The sequence below is a fragment of the Schistocerca nitens genome, chromosome 8 (assembly GCF_023898315.1).
Source record: "Schistocerca nitens isolate TAMUIC-IGC-003100 chromosome 8, iqSchNite1.1, whole genome shotgun sequence".
Lineage (NCBI taxonomy): Eukaryota > Metazoa > Arthropoda > Insecta > Orthoptera > Acrididae > Schistocerca > Schistocerca nitens.
Window position 1 is genome coordinate 244,259,363 of NC_064621.1, and position 15,417 is coordinate 244,274,779.

At 43.3% G+C, this 15,417-nt stretch overlaps 1 protein-coding gene across 3 annotated transcripts in view; it reads right to left on the bottom strand.

The window, feature by feature from the left end:
• The window catches only part of LOC126198924 (protein croquemort-like), a 103,498-nt gene that overhangs the window by 83,203 nt on the left and 4,878 nt on the right, over positions 1 to 15,417 (bottom strand). For 2 of the 3 annotated variants that reach the window (XM_049935558.1, XM_049935561.1), the window contains exons 2-4: positions 7,643 to 7,790; positions 7,401 to 7,564; positions 7,142 to 7,283 (exon numbers count right to left, since the gene is read on the bottom strand). In XM_049935558.1, the coding sequence (XP_049791515.1) occupies positions 7,142 to 7,283; positions 7,401 to 7,564; positions 7,643 to 7,762 (426 nt within the window). In that variant the 5' untranslated portion in view covers positions 7,763 to 7,790. The remainder of the gene's footprint in view (positions 1 to 7,141; positions 7,284 to 7,400; positions 7,565 to 7,642; positions 7,791 to 15,417) is intronic. The other variant, XM_049935560.1, reaches the window with a different exon arrangement.

The window sequence follows — 15,417 nt, forward strand, 5'->3', positions numbered from 1 at the left end:
GCCACAGCGGGGATGATATTTCCAGAATGAGATTTTCACTCTGTAGCGGAGTGTGCGCTGATATGAAACTTCCTGGCAGATTAAAACTGTGTGCCGGACCGAGACTCTAACTCGGCACCTTTGCCTTTCGCGGGCAAGTGCTCTACCACTTGCGCGCGAAAGGCAAAGGTCCCGAGTTCGAGTCTCGGTCCGGCTCACAGTTTTAATCTGCCAGGAAGTTTCAAAGTGCTTGTTATCATAAAGTTCTGTATGATTGAAATAGTCAAATGAGAAAATTAAAGTACAGTAATACACTGAAGAGACAAATAAACTGGAACACCTGCCTAATATCGTATAGGACATCCGCGAGCACGTAGAAGTGGCACAACACGACGTGGCATGCACTCGACTAATGTCTGAAGCAGTGCTGGAGGCAACTAACACCATGAATCCTGTAGTGCTGTCCATAAATCCGTAAGAGTACGAAGGGGTGGAAATTTCATCTGAACAGAACGTTACAAGGCATCCCAGATATGCTCATGTTCATGTCTGGGGAGTTTGATGGCCAGCGGAAGTGTTTAAACAAATAAGAGTGTAAAAATATGGCATTTCCGTCTTTGATCGCTATTTTTTTATTTTCAATGACCGGTTTCAGGCTAGCTGCCCATCTTCAGATCATATATTGCAGTTACAGAGTAACTTGTCAGTACAGAACTATCGGTTCACTGTCAGTGACAGTGAACCGATAGTTCTGTACTGACAAGTTACTCTGTAACTGCAATATACGAGTATGATCTGAAGATGGGCAGCTAGCCTGAAACCGGTCATTGAAAATAAAAAATAGCGATCAAAGACGGAAATGCCATATTTTTATTTAAAGAACGATCGCGGAAATCCCATTAAGACAATCATGTCTAGTTTTGATAAATAAGAGTGCTCCTGGAGGCACTCTGCTTCAATTCTGGTCGTGTGGGGTATCGCTTTGTCCTGCTAGAACTGTCCAAGTCCGTCGGAACGCACAATGGACATGAATGGATGCAGGTGATCAGACAGGATGCTTATGTATGTGTCACCTGTCAGAGTCGTATCTAGACGTATCAGAAGACGCAAAACACTCCAACTGTACACGCCCCACACTATTACAGAGCCTCCACCTGCTGACATGTAGGGTCCATGGATTCATGAGGTTGTCTCCATACCCGTACACGTCCATCCGCTCGATACAATATGAAACGAGACTCGCCCGACCAGGCAACATTTTTCCAGTCATCAACAGTATAATGGTGTTGACGGGCGCAGACGAGGCGTAAAGTTTTGTGTCGGGCAGTTATCAAGGGTACACGAGTGGGCTTTCTGCTCCGAAAGCCCATTTCGATGATGTTTCGTTGAATGGTTCGCACGCCGACACTTGTTAATGGCCCAGCATTGAAATCTGCAGCAATTTGCGGAAGGACTATGTGGTGTCACCGCCAGACACCACACTTGCTAGGTGGTAGCTTTAAATCGGCCGCGGTCCATTAGTACATGTCGGACCCGCGTGTCGCCACTGACAGTGATCGCAGACCGAGCGCCACCACACGGCAGGTCTCGAGAGACTTACTAGCACTCGCCCCAGTTGTACGGACGACGTAGCTAGCGATGCACACTGACGAAGCCTCGCTTATTTGCAGAGCAGATAGAATAGCCTTCAGCTAAGTCAATGGCTACGACCTAGCAAGGCGCCATTAGCATTACATAGCTTGTATCTAAAGAGTCTCACTTGTATCGTCAAGAGCGATGTACCACAAGGATGGATTAAAGTTAAGTATTCCAGGAGCTACGTACTTTTCTTTATAGCATTCGTTACGTATCCTGTTTCAGACCTATCTACTAGCCTGCGTGAGTTAACGCGTGCCTTTCGGCTACTTCCGAGTGGCGTGGCTGTCTTGTTACGCCACAACAGACTACACTTCTTTCACCCTGAACGATTCTCTTCAGATGTCGTTACTCACTTACTTACTTACTCCACGGCACTATGGTCCTCTGAGGACCTTGGCCTCCTCAATCGCAGATTTCCAATCGTCTCTGTCTTCAGCACGCCTGCGCCACCTCGTCACTCCCACTGCTCTCAGGTCGGCTTCCACATCTTTCAGCTATTTCACACTCGGTCTTCCTCTCCCTCTTCTATCGCCAGCATGTCCCATCGTCATCTTCTTCGGGAGCCTTTTTTCTGTCATATGCTGGACATGTTCAAAGCCTTCCAATTTTGATTGAGGTTACCAAATCAGGTTCTTTATACAGAGCCCTTATTTCTTCATTAGTCCTAATTCTCCATATCTCACCTTCTTTTACAGGACCAAACATCTTCCTCAGCACTTTCCTTACCCATACATTTAGCTTCTTTTCCAGAGCCTCTATTAGTACCCATGCCTCACTGCTGGTTTGATCACTATTTTGTAGAATGTCAGTTTTAGTTTGCTACTTAGGTTCTTGATTTTGAGCATGGTATATAGTGATCTATATGATCTGTCTGCAGCCTTACTTCGGTTTGTTATATCTGCCTCCACTTCGTTTTGTGATGTTACTACTGAGCCAAGATAAATAAAGTTATCTACTCTTTCAAAATTGTACCCTTCTAAATGTAGATCATCTGTGTTTCTGCTAACTCTCTCAGTGGCCATATTCTTAGATTTTGTCTCACTAATTTCTAAACCAAGGTTGTTGGCAGCGGCTTCAAACTCTTTGATGGCTGATGTGAGTGCCTTCATACTTCTAGCACTTATTACTACATCATCTGCATAGCCTAAGGTTTGCAGTAGTCTATTGTAAATATTGCCTCCTGGGTTTGTGGTTATTGATCTTACTGCATTCTCTAATACCAGGTTGAATAGTACTGGGGATAATGGGTCTCCCTGTCTTAGGCGTTCTTCCGTTGGGAGCGATCCCGACAGACAACCCTGAACTTTAACCTGGCTTTTTCTGTTTTCCAGGGTCATCATAGTTAATTTTATTAGCTTCTTAGGAAATATGAATGTCTGCATTGTTTCCCACAGTGCTGATCTTTTAACTCTGTCATAGGCCAGTTGAAAGTCTATAAAGTGATATTCGAATCTTACATTAAATACGTAAGTATTCTCTAGCATCATACGTACTGTAAAGATATGGTCAGCTGTAGACCTCCCAGATCTAAAACCTACCTGGTACTCGCCTAGAATCTTTTCTACTCTTCTACTTACTCTCCTTGTTATAGACGTAGAGCCGCGCGGGATTAGCCGAGCGGTCTGAGGCGCTGCAGTCATGGACTGTGCAGCTGGTCCCAGCGGAGATTCGAGTCCTCCCTCGGGCATGGGTTTGTGTGTTTGTCCTTAGGATAATTTAAGTTAAGTAGTGTGTAAGCTTAGGGACTGATGACCTTAGCAGTTGAGTCCCATAAGATTTCACGCACATTTGAAAATTTTTATAGCCGTAGAAAGGATTTTGTACACGATACTGAGCAGAGATATTCCTCGGTAGCTCTTACACTGCATATGTGATCCTTTCTTATGTATAGGGCAGATGGTTGCTAACATCCAGTCCTCTGGCATTTTCTCTATTTCCCAGGCCATTGTAATTATTTTATGTATCCTCCGTACTAATATTTCATCTCCGGGTTTTATCATTTCCGCCGTTACCATGTCGTGTCCAGGAGCTTTGTTATTCCCAAGTTGCTTTATAATTACTCTTAGCTCTTCTATCGATGGTGGCTGTGTGTCTGATGCATCATCATCTCCATCCAACTATTGTTCTTTTTCAGTTTTTTCTCTAGCCCCTTCATTTCTCTCTTCACTTACGACGTGTCTGTTTGACAGCAACACTTCAAATTGTTGTGCCCATGTTTCTATTATTTTTTCCTTCCCAACTATCAAACTGCCTGTCTCATCTTTCACCATGTCCATCCTCTCTTTATTCGTCCCACTCCATAAAAGAATTTTCTCCCCTGCTTATTTTCACTGTATTTCATCCATCCTTTCCCTTTCCTCTACTCTCTTTTCAAATCCGCGCTAAATTCTTAGCTACCCTTCTCTTCTCTTTAAACATAGCCACATTATTTCGTGTAGGTCTCCGTAACATACTTTGTCGAGCTTGATTTCTATCCTCTAGCACCTTTGACATCTCCTCATCAAGCCATCCGTTTCTTTTCTGTTTTCGTCTTTTTCCAAGTACCTCTTGAGCTATTGTATTCAAAGCTGTCTTAATTTCGTATTAGCACGTTGATATCCTTTCCCTCCATCCCGCTGATCCTTTGCAACTTCTCTTGCACTTTGTTCCTATACTCTTCCTTTTTCTTTTGATCTTTGAGCATCTTCACACTGTAGACCTTACTTTTCTCCAACCCAGCCCTTCTGGCTTTAACTGCAATCCTTTCTAAGGTATTGATTCTTACCAAAAGATGGTCTGAGTCAATATCCGCCCCTCTGCGGCTAATCACATCCAAAATATCTGAGGCATGTCGTCCATCTATCAGTACATGATATATTTGATTTCTCGTCAACCCATCTGGTGATATCCAAGTCTCCTTATGAATGTCTTTGTGTGGGGAAACACTTGCTTTTAATCACTAGTCTTTTGCTAAAAGCAAATTCAGTCAGTTTCCAACCACTGTTATTTGATTCCAGATGATTACTATGAATATATGCCTTTCTCTTTACCTACTTTAGCATTACAATGCCCCAGGATAATTTTGACATCATACTTTGGCAGCTAATCATATTCTTGCTCCAATTACTCATAAAATTCGTCTTTCCTTCTTTACCTACTTTAGCATTGCAATCCCCCGGGATAATTTTGACATCATACTTTGCCAGCTTATCATATTCTTGCTCCAATTTCTCATAAAATTCGTCTTTCTCTCCTTCAGCTGCATCTTCCGTTGGGGCATGCACACTAATCAGCGACAAGTTGGAGAATTTTCCCTTCAGCCTCAATCGACATAATCTGTGGTTTATTGTTTCATATTCCACCATGGCGTAACTGACGGACTTCTTAACCATAAAACCTGTTCCCAATCTATTTTCTTCTTCCCCGCTATTGATCAAGGTATAATGCTGGAGATCAACCACCTCTGTTTGTTTCCATTTTATCTCTTGCAGTGCTGATACAGCAACTCGGTACCTCAGTAATTCCTCCTCGAGCTTCCTACTGGCTCCCGCCTGAAAGATAGTTGTTACATTCCCTGTTCCGATATGCCAAAATTGTTGTCGTTTGACCTGCCTTAGTTGTGTTGAGACAGTCCGGTTCTCTCTGTGAATTGGTTGTTGTACAATGAGCTTTTTCCGATATGGTGTTGTTAGCCCCATGACCAACCCACAACCTGGAGGACCTGGATTTGTATCGGGTTTACTCCCTTAGGGAGACTGGCTTCACCACGCCTCTAGAGCCCTCCCTGCTCTATGTTGTAGGGAACTGAAAATGACAAGGTAAAAGGATAGGGTTAGGATAGGATAGGACAAGAGACAGGATTGATAGATCGTTGTGAGACACACTTGGTCCGGTTGCTCCCCTTCGGCCTGTCCAGCATGGGTGACCCTGCTGGTAGCTACGCTACCGCTGGCATAGCCCTCTGGATCCAGAGCACACAAACCTCCTCGCCCGCACAGACAGCGCTACGTTAAGGCGGTGTCTCCTGAGGAGGCCATATGTCGTTGGTCCTGTTCTTGCAGAATCTTTTTCCGGCCGCAGCGTTGTCGGAGATTTGATGTTTTCCGAATTCCTGAAGGACACTGTAGACTCGTGAAATGGTCGTACGCGAAAATCCCAACTTCATCACTATCTCGGAGATCCTGTGTCCCATCGCTCGTGCGTCGACTATAAATCCACGTTCAAACTCAGTTACATCTTGATAACCTGCCATTGTAGTAGCAGTAACCATTCCAACAACTGCGCCAGACACTTGTCTTATATAGGCGTTGCCGACCGCAGCACCGTATTCTGGCTGTTTACATATCTCTATTTGAATACGCATGCCTATACCAGTTTCTTTGGCGCTTCAGTGTAATTATTATAATACTGTGGACATCTTTGTTAAACAGGAAATACAATAGAAAATGTGGCAAGAGCAAAAGTCTAAGAAACAGTCAGATTGTGTAAACAGTTAAGAAAAATGACATTTAATTCAAGTCAGTATCCCATGGAATGTTTGATCAGTTTCCTCGGAGAAATTTAGGAGTCCGTCCACATTATGTTTAGGACAAAGTTCTGATTATTGACAAACATGACTTAAATAAAGTGATTAAAATTGAGACAAACGAGAATAAAAACAATCTGAACATTAAAACCTTACTCAGATGGGAGGAGAACTGAGCCTTTCCACAAGCATAAGAGGCAACATTACGGGAAGAGCAAAGTAAGCGGGCATATGAAGTGGAAGATCTAGGAAATGGTTCAAGTGGCTCTGAGCACTATGGGACTCAACATCTGAGGTCATGAGTCCCCTGGAACTTAGAACTACATAAACCTAACTAACCTAAGGACATCATAGATATCCACGCCCGAGGCAGGATTCGAACCTGCGACCGTAGCGGTCGTGCTGTTCCAGACTGAAGCGCCTAGAACCGCTCGGCCACAGTTGACGGCCAGATCTAGGACACCAAAAGTTTCTTCAAGTAACGAGTTCCGATGGTAGAATGTATTAAAGTATAATTAAAGAAGTTCTTGACACTGTATATTAAGATCAGAACAAGCTATGCAAGTGTAACGTATAGAGGAACTGGAAATGTCATAAGAGAATATCCAAATTAAGCAGTCATTTAAAAGACGGGACGGGGAGGTATTAAAAAAGGAAAATAGTAAACTGTACCAGCACTATGAGAAAGTTGTGGGTTATCTACTAAAGCATGTATAACTTTCAGTTAGCTAATAAGGGAAAGTGGGAAAGGGGGGAGGGCTCAATAGGCCAAAAGAATTGTGAGATAAGAAACAGACTAGATATGTATCAAAGACTATTCAGACTATGAAACTCATGAAGACTCTAGTAATCATGCAGAATTGGGAGAATGGTACAAAAACGAAAAAAAAACCCTACAAAGAAGTCAGTCATAATTAATACTACCAAAACCAGCAAATTTGCATGCCAAGGAAGAATTTTCTCAGTAATTGCATTGTTTAAACTCGGCAGTCAATTGCGATGGAAACAGTCTCTACGTACCGCAGGCACGACGTTTATAGTTGTGACAAGATCATCTTCAGGGCCAACAGAATTTTTTTCATCAAAGTACCATGTTCTTATAGTCTGAAAAGTTACCGTTTCGTTCTCATTCCAGGCTGTGATATTTCTTTTATGATATTCCCTGAAAACATGAACGTTTTGAAGTTACAAGTGATTATTCCTCCATAGTCAAACGGCACATGTTAATCATTTCCAGATTTTAGATTCTCAAATAATCCAAAAGAAGAAAAAAGCTTGCCTGTATACATATGGTCCCATTTCCACTAAATTCGGTTTAATTGTTGGATCCTGTTCGTACTCAGCTGCGTTGGAAACATTGAAAATGTAGAATTCCATGTACATCGGGATGGGAAGTTCTATCCAGTTGTTGTAGCTTGTCGAACCTTCAGATAAAACTAGTTGCTGACGAGAGAGAAAAAATATTGTTAGGAAAGTTATATTTTTAAATAAAACACATTTCATTAAATATTAAATACTCACAGATTTTAAAATACTGTCCACTATCATGCTCATGAATCCTCCCAAGAACACTCCCACTACGAGCATGCCCCCTCCAATGCCGAAGACGAGAGTTTTCTTCGTTCTTACTGTGCATCTCATTTTTCAGGTTGGTTGTTTGCCTTTTCTTCTAGAACAATAGATACACAAACTCGAAAAGTATAGTTACTATCTGATGCAGTGGAACAATACTTCAAAATTCCACATGATCAACCGGCTAAAATTCCATTTGCTCCGTACAATCCTTGTATTAAAACTAAAATTTAACAACAGAATTTGCTACGCATTTTTTCACTATTTCAACACAGAAGCGCATGCTTGTTCATATTATCTAGAATTATTCTACCACAGACTGAAGTGTATATGTATTGTTCGAGCTGAGCCTATCACCCTGGAAGACAAAATTTCGCTTCAGCGCCACTCGGTTTCCTTCGGTCAACGTGACTCGAGCAAAACTCAGCTGCATCACAACCATCTTTCATCATCAAAAACTCTCATTTTTATTTTACTGACAAAATGTTCTGTCGATAAATAGTAGTATTTTTGTTTTTGGCAGTTATTTTCGTAGACAACTAATGCCCATCTTACAGAAAATTGTTATAGAGTCACTGATGGTTTCTGTTAAAACCATGTGCACTTGTTGCTACTTTTACAGCGCTAGATGTACATTTTTCTATCTCACCAACCACTCTGCAACTATTTAACAGAATGATCTCCCCTACGCCAACCTTCATGGATTCCGAAAACAACGATCATTTTAAACCCAGCTTGTGCTGTCCGTATGATATCGTGAGTCATGCATCAAAGCAGTCTGGTCATTTATTGTCTTCCGAAAACATTTTGCTCAGCACCACATGTACGGTTGGTACCGAAAGTACGACCGTCTGAGATATTAACCGAATTTTGTGACTGGATTGGGGATTTCTTGTTAGAGCAGACGCAACACGATATCTTGAACGGAAAGTCATTGACAGATGTAGAAGGAAGTTCCGATATGCCTAAGAAATGTGTATTGGGATACTTTCTGTACGCGTTGTATATTAATGACACTGCACACAATATTAATAGTAATCTGTGCACTTTGACAAATGTTGCGGTTAGCTCTAATGAAAAGAACTGCACAAATATTCAATTGGATTTCGATAAGATTTCGAAGTGATCAAAAGATGTTCTGAAATGTAAAGCTGTGCACTTCACAAAACAAAAGACCGTAATATCAGTAAGTAACAATTGGAATCAGTCGGCTGATACAAAGATGTAGGGTATGAAATGGTGCGAGCACATACTGTTGAATGACAGATAAAGCAAATGCTAGAATTAGGTTCAATGTTAGGCTAGGGGGAAAATTCAGGAACACTGCTTACGGAACACTCATGCGACTCACACAAGAATAATGCTCAAGTGTGGAGGACCAGTACCAAACAGGACTACAGGGGATATTGAACGCGTATAGAGAAGTCAGCACGAATGGTCACATGTTTGTTTGATGCTCGGGGAAGTTTCACGGAGATGCTGAAATAACTGAACAAGTAAATGCTCGAAGACAGTCGCTAAATGTTTCGTGTATGCGTAGTTAACCACGTTTTAGCAACCGGCTGTAGGTGATGAATTTAGGAATATACTACAACTCCCTGTGCCTTGCTCCCGTAGAGATCGCGGTGACGGGAATACACTAATTACAGCGCACTCAGACGCGTTCAAGCAATCTTTCTTCCCGCGCTCCGTACATGAATGGAACGTGAAGAAACCCTAACAACTGGTTCAATTGGAAGAATCCTCTGTCATGCACTCCACAAGGACTTGCAGAATATGGACATAAATGTATACTGAAATTGTGCTTCAACAACACTGATGTGACATAGGCATTATATTAGAAACAGTCATACTAAGTGTCATAGCAGAAACTTTTCAAAAAACAGTCATATTAAGGGTTATACAGACATTTTTGAAATTTAGAGTGAGACACGAAGTTGAAGAAAAACTTTTTCAACAGTGTTCACTATTTTCTGCTTCATACTGCAAATTTCATATACACTACTGGCCATTAAAATTCCTACACGAAGAAGAAATCCAGATGATAAACGGATAGTCATTGGACAAATATATTATACTAGAATTGACATGTAATTACATTTGCACGCAGTTTGGGTGCATAGATCCTGAGAAATCAGTACACAGAACAACCACCTCTGGCCGTAATAACGGCCTTGATACGCCTGGGCATTGAGTCAAACAGAGCTTGAATGGCGTGTACAGGCACAGCTGCCTATGCAGCTTCAACACGATACCACAGTTCATCAAGAGTGGTGACTGGCGTATTGTGACGAGCCAGTTGCTCGGCCACCACAGATCAGACGTTTTCAGTTGGTGAGAGTACTGGAGAATGTGCTGGCCAGGGCAGCAGTCGAACATTATCTGTATCCAGGAAGGCCCGTACAGGACCTGCAACACGCGCTCGTGCATTTTCCTGCTGAAATGTAGGGTTTCACAGGGTTCGAATGAAGGGTAGAGCCACGGGTCGTAACACACCTGAAATGTAACGTCCACAGTTCAAAGTGCCGTCAATGCGAACAAGAGGTGACCGAGAGGTGTAACCAACGGCACCCCATACCACCACGCCGGGTGATACGCCAGTATGGCGATAACGAATACACGCTTCCAATGTGCGTTCATTGCGATGTTGCCAAACACGGATGCGACTAACATGTTGCTGTAAACAGAACCTGGATTCATCCGAAAAAATGACGTTTTGCCACTCGCGCACCCAGGTTCGTCGTTGAGTACACCATTGCAGGCGCTCCTGTCTGTGATGCAGCGTCAAGGGTAACCGCTGCCATGGTCTCCGAGCTGATAGTCAATGCTGCTTCAAACGTCTTCGAACTGTTCGCGCAGATGGTTGTTGTCTTGCAAACGTCCCCATCTGTTGACTCAGGGATCGAGACGTGGCTGTACGATCCGTTACCGCCATGCGGATAAGATGCCTGTCATCGCGACTGCTAGTGATGCGAGGCCGTTGGGATCCAGCACGGCGTTCCGTATTACCCTCCTGAACCCACCGATTCCATATTCTGCTAACAGTCATCGGATCTAGACCTTTATCAAAGTCGGAAACATGATGGTACGCATTTCTCCTCCTTACACGAGGCATCACAGCAACGTTTCACCAGGCAACGCCGGTCAACTGCTCTTTGTGTATGAGAAATCGGTTGGAAACTTTCCTCACGTCAGCACGTTGTAGGTGTCGCCACCGGCGCCGACCTTGTGTGAATGCTCTGAGAAGCTAATCATTTGCATATCACAGCATCTTCTTCCTGTCGGTTAAATTACGCGTCTGTAGCGCGTCACCTTCGTGGTGTAGCAAGTTTAATGGCCAGTCGTGTATTGTAGTAATTTCTGAGTAGCAACTATGCAGTCTTTAATTCTCCTAAATACATTTCCTTATTGCTCACAGTACATTAACAATTAGCACCTGTCAACTACAGTTACTACACTAACATTAGAAAGGATATCAAATAACAGACTGTTACTTACTGTTCGTGTACGAGGGAGTGCTGAAAAGTAATGCCTCAGAATTTTTTATGTGATAACTCTCAAAGATTTATAAATAAAAGGAGCTTTATTCAAATTCTGCGTCTTTATTCTTCATGTCTACATATATATTCCTCAACATAGTCATTCTGGCAACGAATGTGTTTCTCCCAACGAGACACCGGTTTATCGTTACTGTAACTGTAGAATGTTTGACTTTCTGGAGGGAGCCACAATCTCATCTCTGCTTGTACCGCATTTATCACTATCAAAGTAAAGTCCTCGAACGTGTTCTTTAACTTTTGCAAACACATCGAAATCGGATGGGGTCAAGATGAGGTTAGCACCACCGTTTCTTTCATTACGAGCACGAACAACCCAACGTTGCACATGACCGATGTCCAAAACAATCATAACCGTACACTGCTTTCATTCTTCTATGGGCTTCTGAAGTGTTGGCAGAAGAGCCAACACCGTGTTGCTAGAGGAGGCCGAAATGCACGCGTTTAATTACACGCAGGCTGGCGTGAGGTCTGGAACAGGACAATGTCTTGAGAATTGCAAATCAAGTACGTAGATGATGTAATACTTAACTTTAATCCATAATTGGAGGACATCGCTCTTGATGATACAAAAGTATAATAAGCTCCATATAACTGGTAATGGCGCCTTGCTAGGTCGTAGCAAATGACGTAGCTGAAGGCTATGCTAACTATCGTCTCGGCAAATGAGAGCGTAATTTGTCAGTGAACCACTGCTATGAACGTAGGCTGTACAACTGGGGCGAGTCTAGTAAGTCTCTCTAGACCTGCCGTATGGCGGCGCTCGGTCTGCGATCACTGACAGTGGCGACACGCGGGTCCGACGTATACTAATGGACCGCGGCCGATTTAAAGGCTACCACCTAGCAAGTGTGGTGTCTGGCGGTGACACCACAGATTCAGTCGGAGGCACGTTTTCTGCGGTTAGAAACTCGATTACACCACGCTGATTCTCTCGTACCGATGTAGTTGTTGCACACCGCCATGTTACACGCTACAATTCGAAGCCCTCTAGTGGCACAGGTATGCAACTTTCTTCAACGAAGCGGTAAAGTCGACCGAATAACATCCATGACGTCTAATACCTCAACCGACACTGAGAACAGAATAAAAGATTCGGAGACATTGCTTTTCAGCACACCCTCGGTCATTATATTTTAACTGCAGCATAAAAAAATGGTTCAAATGGCTCTGAGCACTATGCGACTTAACTCCTGAGGTCATCAGTCGCCTAGAACTTAGAACTAATTAAACCTAACTAACCTAAGGACATCAAACACATCCATGCCCGAGGCAGGATTCGAACCTGCGACCGTAGCGGTCGCTCGACTCCTGACAGTAGCGCCTAGAACCGCACGGCCACTTCGCCCGGCAACTGCAGCATCATATTACATCCATTTGCTAATGGAAGTCGTCCTAAACAATACATCATAATTTCAGGAGAACAGTGATGTCTATACCTGTAACACCAGAGGAACAAATGACCTTAACTGCCCATTATTAAAACCGTCAGTCACTCACAAAGGTGTTCAATAAGCAGCAACAAGACTTTTTGATTATTTGCCCAATAACATAAAATGTCTGACAGTTTGCAACCTAAAATCATTTCTCCTGGACAACTCCTACTATTCAGTGGTCGCATTTGTGCTTAAAACAGGTAGGCTGCTATAAAAAAACCTTTTTTAAGTGTAGCTGGGTAATTACGACTAAAAATAACGTATTCTTTAATATTAACACTAATCGTGTATATATAGCCTGTAAACTGACTCCTTCCACATCATTTATGTAAAAGAAACTTTGAAATAATCTACATGATATACAATTAACTAATGAAATTATAGTTCGAAGGATACATTATTAAATTTTGTATGTGACTTGTTGGTTGCAGGATGCAAAATTTAGTACACAGAACTGCAACCAGTGGTAGCAATACAGTTAAGTATCTATTCGAACTGAGCTTGGATGACAAATACATGTGTATAATTCCATGCTGCTTCAACTCTGTAAAAAGTTTGTCAATCACAGTGACTGGCAAGTGTTGGCGTGCTAATTTGTCAGCAGCCTGTGACTATACCTTTTAATAGTAGGGGTATCTAGAGACCTACAGACCAGGCCAACACTCGAACACGCTCTGAATTAAGGGGGGGGGGGGGGTCAAGAAAGGCCAGGAAACATGCGGTCTTATGTTATCTTGTTGAATGATAACGTCACGGAGATCTCGAACGTACAACGCAGTCATCGTACTTAACACATCAGGAGCGTAATGAGTGAGTCCAAAATACCGGCTCTGCACACTGGAAGTGATTAGGGTGTTTACCCCATACGATCTAAATCTAACCGTACGTTTCCACACATACTCTGCAAGCCACAGTACGATGCGTGGCGGAGGGTACGTTTACCCAGTACTAGTCATTTCACTTCCTCTTCCACTAGCAAATAGAGCGACGGAGAAACGACTGTATGCCTCCGTGCGAGTCCTAATTCCTCTTATGTTCGCGATCCTTACGCAGAAATGTAAGTTGGCGGCAGTAGGATCGATACACAGTCAGCTTGAAATGCCAATTTTCTAAATTTTCTGAATAGCGTTCCTCGAAAAGAACATCGCATTCCCTTCAGGGATTCCCATTTCAGTCCACGAATCATCTCCGACGTTCCCTTTAATCTGACCTGGTGTTGATCCCAAATATTCGTGCAATACTCAAGAATGGGTCGCACTAGTGTTGTTTGCGGTCTCTTTCACAGATGAGACGCTCTTTCCTAAACATCTCCCAATAAAACGAAGTTGACCATTCGCCTTACATGATCCTTCCGTTTCGTATCGCTTTGCAACTTCACGCCTGGATATTTTATTGACCTGGCTGCATCAACATAATTTACATCTTTCTATTTTTAGAGCTATCTGCCATTCATCACATTGATTAGAAATTTTGTCTTCATCATTTTTTTGCTCCTACAGTCACTCAATAAGACACCTTCACGTACGCAACAGAATCATCAGCAAACAGCCGAGCAGAGTGGCCGCGCGGTTTGAGGCGTCGTGTCACGGACTGCGCGGCCCCTACCGCCGGTGGTTCGAGTCCTCCCTCGGGCATGGGTATGTGTGTTGTTCTTAGCATAGGTTAGTTTAAGTAGTGTGTAAGTCTAGGGACCGATGACCTAAGCAGTTTCGTCCCTTAGGAATTCACATAAATTTGAACATTTGAACATCAGCAAACAGCCGCATCAGATCATTTGTGTACACGAAAACAGCAGTGCTACTCTTCCCTGGGACACTCCTGACGATATCGTTGTCTCCGATGAACCTTCGCCATCGAGGAGAACAGTATAGGGTGCTATTACTTAAGCAGCCTTCGAACCACTCACATATCTGGGAACCTATGAGCATGCTAATACCTTCGTCAATAGCCTGCAGTGTCAAATGCTTTTCGGAAATATGGAATCTGCCTGTTACCCTTTATCCATAATTCGCAAGTTATCATCTGAGAAAAGGACAAGCTGAGGGACAAGCTGAGTTTCGCACCATAATGATAGACGCTGGCCCCATAGGACGATGACAGGTGGAATCTGACAGTGTTCGCTATCCTCGGAATCACCACACACGGATACGTCTCAAGTGACGCTGCACTTAGAAGCAGGATTTGCCTGGAAAGACGATATGGTGCCACCGCTGCATCTAGTGTTGTAGTCAGCTTCTCCAACGCGAGACTCACTAGAAAGACACGCCGTGGCGCGTACATCACGGACGTGACTCGGCAGGTCTTACGAGTGCCAGCAGCCGTCTCCGTCGGGGGGTGAGTAACTAGTCCAGAAGAATTTAATAATTCCCAACTGTGTGTTTAAATGCATGCAAGTTCTCGACAGCACGAGACAAAATGAAGACCTTTAGTGGGTACCTTTTCAATTACATATTGGTTTCTCGTGAGCCCTGGACGAGGCCGAGCGTTCGCGAAGTGTGGCGGACAAGCTGACTAGCGTGACGTCACAAGTTCGTTGAGGGGCCCGTATATCTCGTTGGTCCAGCACCAACGTCGGCGCTCCTTGTTTTTTAATCTTATGGGACTTAACTGCTAAGGTTATCAGTCCTTAAGCTTACACACTACTTAGCCTAAATTATCCTAAGGACAAACACACACAGCCATGCCCGAGGGAGGACTCGAACTCCGCCGGCACCAGCCGCACAGTTCATGA